General features: G+C 47.1%; 3 protein-coding genes across 3 annotated transcripts; 1 reads left to right on the forward strand and 2 right to left on the reverse strand.

Moving 5' to 3' along the window:
• Nucleotides 1-12: 12 nt before the first annotated feature.
• On the reverse strand, nt 13-477 carry PENARI_c185G04639 (FG-GAP repeat domain-containing protein; the record flags this gene model as incomplete). The annotated part of the gene is made up of 2 exons (XM_022638104.1): nt 13-218; nt 276-477. Coding segments are annotated over 2 exons (408 nt in total), but the record flags the coding sequence as incomplete, so codon positions are not given.
• Nucleotides 478-2,106: 1,629 nt separating this feature from the next.
• PENARI_c185G10235 (uncharacterized protein) lies at nt 2,107-2,792 on the reverse strand (the record flags this gene model as incomplete). The annotated part of the gene is made up of 2 exons (XM_022638105.1): nt 2,107-2,654; nt 2,705-2,792. The coding sequence occupies 2 exons, from the start codon at nt 2,790-2,792 to the stop codon at nt 2,107-2,109; spliced, it is 636 nt and encodes a 211-aa protein (XP_022482041.1).
• Nucleotides 2,793-3,179: 387 nt separating this feature from the next.
• PENARI_c185G00958 (uncharacterized protein) lies at nt 3,180-4,558 on the forward strand (the record flags this gene model as incomplete). Its single annotated transcript, XM_022638103.1, has 5 exons — nt 3,180-3,248; nt 3,758-3,827; nt 3,878-4,165; nt 4,244-4,407; nt 4,460-4,558. 5 exons carry the CDS (start codon nt 3,180-3,182, stop codon nt 4,556-4,558), a joined length of 690 nt encoding a protein of 229 aa, XP_022482040.1.
• Between the last annotated feature and the right edge of the window lie 847 nt (nt 4,559-5,405).

Consider the following 5,405-nt stretch of genomic DNA (forward strand, 5'->3'; position numbering starts at 1 on the left):
ATTTGAAGCCACAATATCGAGGTGGCCGTCTTCGTCGAAGTCGCCCAGTGCAACGCCGTGCGCAAATGACCCCACAGGGAACGTGGCCTGCGCCTGGAAATTCCCTGATCCAGTTCCGAGCAAGACGCTCACCGTATCGTCGACCCCATTCGCAACCACAATATCGAGATGGCCATCTCCGTCAAAGTCACCCACCGCAACACCTTCCGGGCCCGGACCTCACGGGGATCATACTGTAGTTTGTGATTTCCAGAGTGGTGGGCAGCGTCTGTTACGTTTAACTGGAATGTGCGTCGTTGCAACTGTCTCCACATGGTCGACCTGACGTTGGAAAGTTCTCGGGTAAGAAACTTGTGGCCGGATGGAAAATCGCAACTCGTGCGCATCGAGGGTGGCTGTAGGGTTCAAACTCTCAAGGATTACCAACTGGAAATATTTGCTGCACGCTTCCCTCAAGTCGTTAATGGTGAAGGACATGTCATTTATAAGCTGGCCTTGGGCAGACTCTCACATGAAATTGCTATCATCAGGGGATTCGCAGATAATGGGTTTTATTGTTGCCCGTATCCAGAAACATGCCAAAGCACAGGCATCCATCTTCTGGTGCGTGCAATAATTTGACTGGTCACAATAACATTCCAGGTGTGGTTGAAGAGTCTATGTGCCTCCCATTTGTCGGAGAAAATGGTGGAACAAAGAGTCAAATTTCGGAGTAAGAGTAGGAGCAACAAAGTGCTAATAAACATGACATTAGATGCGACCAACAAAGAGGGAAAATCAGCTTCCGCCCACTGTTGGGGATATCCGCTGGCCGTCTGAGGAGGAGAGCGGAAAGCGGATGGGCCTGGGGCTCATTATAGCTGCATTGACCGAGCAACAAGAGGGGGAAAAACCAATACCAAAGAATAGGAATTTACTGCACGTATTTTTTACAGCGCAACTCCTGATCGAATATCACGCCTAGAAGTTTCGCGGTGCTAGACGGTTCGACCGTTTTCCCGTTCATGATGACCAGGCCCTGGTCTTCTTCGCGCTGTTTCCGGGTGAGAGATGAGTTCCGTTTTCTCCGCAGCGAAGAACATGCTTTTGATGGATTAAGCGAAACCCCCTTGGACAGACGATCAGGGAGGTCAGAAAAGCCCAATCGTTTACGTAGATTTCTTAAGTTGAACGTACTAAAGAGGATGAACAGGCTACCAAAGAAACAGGGTATTGCGAGTGGTAAATTGAGGAAGTTGTAGTTTAGGAAAGAGAGCTCAGCGATGTCTCATCTGAACCAGTCAGACCAGCACTGCAGACCGACTATATTGTCTGCAAAGGTGCACTTCTGACCTGGAGGGAGATATAAAAAGGGCTCCCTACAGGCAGTATTCTGGCCCCCAGCTTGCTCTCCATCTATACCACGTCCACATTATATCCAAACGCTGATAGTATGCGCCTTAACTTACCTCACATCCTTGGAATAGCCACATCAGCTTCTGCTCTGTGGTCAGTTACCTACTACACCGCAAGCGATTGTTCAGGGCCAGGAAAAGAGGTTGGAGGCTTCAAAGCTGGGTGCCAGACTCTAGAAGCCGGCACGGAATCGGTAATGGTCTCTACCGACAGCGGCAACAATATTACCTTGAGCACGGATATCAACTGCAACACTCCTTACGAGGATACCATTCCGAGTGAAGTAACCGACCGCTGTGTCAATACCGCTATCCGTTCCTTTCTATCCTTTTGATTGTAAGTGGTGTAGTACTTTCTTTACCACATACAAAATCTGCAGACTAACACTGCAAGGCTCATTACAGTAAAGCCACGAAATCACGTTGAAGGGGGTGAAAAGCTCTCGTCTGGGGGACAAGATGAGCTTCTAGAATCTACTTGTCTCTTACTCTAGGTACAGTATTTCCGGAAATCGGTGTCACCCCCCACACTCTTTCATTGTTCCCCAAACCCTAAATGCCAAGACACACTAAACTATGTTCGGAAAGACTATATCAGCTTCATTTTGTTTTTGGGATGTACCGTAAATTACCGGATTATCATATTAGCGAGGTAATTGTTTATTACCTGTAAGCTTCATAGCTGCAACCTGAGTGCCCCACGTCAACTTTCCTAATCCTCACCACTTTCCCAACCCTCACCACTTTCCCAATGTCTCCTAGCAATCGATAAATGTGCATCTGGATGTTCCTCCATAAATTTCTTGTGATAAGCATACTCCTCATTGCGTTTCTTTTCCTCTTCCGCTCGGGCCTTCTCTTCCTGTTCCTCTTTGGCCTTGTCTTTCTTTGCCTTTGCCTCCCACGCTACTTTAATAAGCGCAATGTAATATTCCTTCTCCTTCCCAGTAACTTCATGGCCACCCCACCAGTTGGCGTATTTAACCATCAGATCCTTGGGACATTTTCTCCAGCTGAAAAGCTGTTTTAGCACCATGAATCTAGAATCCGATTCGCGCGATTTGACATCGATTCCAGCCGGCATAAAATAATAAGCGTTGTCGTCTGATCGACCGGAACCGCCGGCGGGATTGTCCAGCAGATAATTCGAGTAATATCCTTCGGTTTTCAGAAAAACAAGATCATCGTCTTTGTTGCAAGCTAGACACCAGCCCGAGAGCGGATCGCCACTCCCCTTGCCAGTGGGCGCGACTGCATTCCCTAAGCAAAGTCAGCTTTGTCCTATATTCTATGGTTAATTGTCCACGTACAAAGGTAGTAAACTCCCCAGCCAATGGGTCCAAGTTCCACCCCAAGCTTCTCATAGTCCTTGTCATCCAGTTGCCAATTTTCGCTCATTTTGAGGAATATATGAGCCTATGTTGACGAAAAATAAGTTAAGGTTAGGCGAAGTGCACTATACGATCTGAAAGGTTGATGATAGAGGAAGAGGAATATTTAAGCAAGCTGAAAAGGGGGAGTGAGGGCTTACTATTTATATTCTGTTTAAGTTGGTGCTAGGTATGACGCATCGCTACCTACGCCATATTCATGAATTTTCAGTGGGACGAAAATGCTTTCAGCTGGACTATCGATTGTTTTCAGCTGGCGTTAATAAACGCCAGTTCTCTTTCCGATCGGCGGTGGGGAGAGTGTGACGATCGTCTATGTAATTGAATGCAAATCCTCAATGTGAGTTCATTTCCTCGAGAGAACTGTATTGACCACATGAGAAGCTACTTCTCGATGGTGGTTGCGCTGAGTATGATCATTCACTGGAAGGACAATGGCAGTGTCATCGACTCTCACCCGACGGTGCCGGGCAATCTCCCGTCGTAGAACCTTTTCTAGCTTCTTCTCTAAGAACAGTTGCCAAAAGGCACTTGGGGTCCCCTCCTGTTCTCCCGATTGCCATGATCGATGGGGTGTCATATTTGAGAATTGTAATTGGATGACAATACTATGATCAGCACCCCATCAATGCCCTGGACAGCGGATGAAGACGTATTGAGCTGAACTTACCGCTATTGATCAGCATCTTCAGCTGAGAAATGTGGAGCATTCCAACATCTCGGGGTTGACGCTAGTACTTGCTAGGTTAATTGCTTGCATCCATATGTATATGGACCCATAAGAGGTACATACAGTATGTAAAATCGGAAGTACATACAGTTCCGCAAGCCTCTGTTACGCGATCCCGATTGATGAGAATGGGCCCCTACAGTACGCAACACTTCTTAAGATACTCACCAACCACCGAACTGAATTCCATGTCTTAGATGATCAATTTTATTGATGACTCTGCTAAGACTATTATTTTTCAGGCCTTGGATTTGTACAGCTCTGCCAACGCAGATGGCTATCATTTCTTGCTCACCACTGCATCCCCTGCTGGTACGTGTCGTTTCTTTCAAAACCTATAGTTATGCCAACCCAAATTCTAGGCCCTGCCAACTACCAGAGAGAGCATCTTGCCCAGATGAATCAGTACCTTGACTTTTGGAACTTGATGGCCTACGATTATACCGGAAGCTGGGACAACGTTGCCGGCCATGATGCCAACCTCCACGCATCCAACAGCAACATAGCCAGCACTCCATTGAACACCGACCAAGCGATCAACTATTACACCTCGCAAGGAGTGGCCTCTTCCAAAATTGTCCTAGGTATGCCTCTGTACGGCCGAGCTTTCACCGACACCAACGGTCCTGGCCAGTCTTACAACGGTGATGGTAGCTAGGCAAATGGTGTGTGGGACTACAAGGCTTTGCCTCAGCCCGGCTGTGCGGTCACAAATCTGGACCAGGAAGCTGCTAGCTACTGCTACAATTCGGGCTCACGTTTGTTCATCAGTTATGATACCCCTGAGGTTGCGCGTAAGAAGGGTGAATACATCAAGTCCAAGGGTCTTGGTGGTGGTATGTGGTGGGAGCTCAGTGGTGACAAGCAAGGTGATGACAGTTTGATCACCATGGTATGTTTCATTCATATTCCACATTTGATCATACTAACTTCGAGCTTTGTAGGTGGTAAATACCCTTGGAGGTACCGGAGCTCTAGACAAGAGCGAGAACCAGCTGAGCTACCCTGCCTCTAAGTACGACAACCTGAAGTCTGGTTTCTGACCTTTTCAATCTTCGTGTGTATATTTTAGTCATAGGATATACTATTAACAACCCACATGAAGTGGTAATATGTGACTTTGGCATTGTGCGGATTACCTGTCGAATTACTAGAACTAGTCAAAAGGCTTCTCTCGCCCTAACTACAAAATTTCATTGGTGTATGAAACGCCAATATGGTAGGCGTTGTAGTTGGCTGGATGACATCTTGCTCAGCCGTTGGTAGCAGAGATGTCTAACAGCTCCTGACTGTCAAGTATGCAATTGGGACGAAAGCTGCGAGCAACGACACGGTTGGCATATTTTGTCCAATCAAGGATGTGCAAGCGTAAATCCCGTCCAAGCATCGCTTCACCCGCGCAATTCGGTGTTTCCCGGGCATTGAATGATAGCGGAGCCAAAGCTTCCTGGGGCACTTTAGCAAAATTCAACGCATGGAGTTGTGAGGAAATTACAGTTGCGAATATCCCGTCGTGCATGGGAGGATCTGGAGCGGCCCAATTCGCAACGCCAAAAAAGCATCGTCATCACGAATGTTACTGTAAAACTATACAAAATTGAGCGAGGGAGATCTGAGTAGCGTAGGTGTGCGCTATAAGTGCTTATTGGTCACTGTTTTTCGCACAGCCGTACTCGCTTTTATGTCGAGCGGTTGGAGATGCTCCGTTTGTCCAAGTGCGGCGGAAACATGAAAATGAATTTGGAACAGAGAACAAACACATGACTTGGGGTTATGTCCCGCCACCTGATAGCAAGTAATATGTATACGTTGCAGTAGAGGCTTAATTTGTGACTCCCTTAGGCTCGAGAGTAGCTGGCTAATACTCAAAAGGACACTCCATTTTCATTT

Source organism: Penicillium arizonense, assembly GCF_001773325.1.
Source record: "Penicillium arizonense strain CBS 141311 chromosome Unknown PENARI_contig185, whole genome shotgun sequence".
NCBI classification, from domain to species: Eukaryota; Fungi; Ascomycota; class Eurotiomycetes; order Eurotiales; family Aspergillaceae; genus Penicillium; species Penicillium arizonense.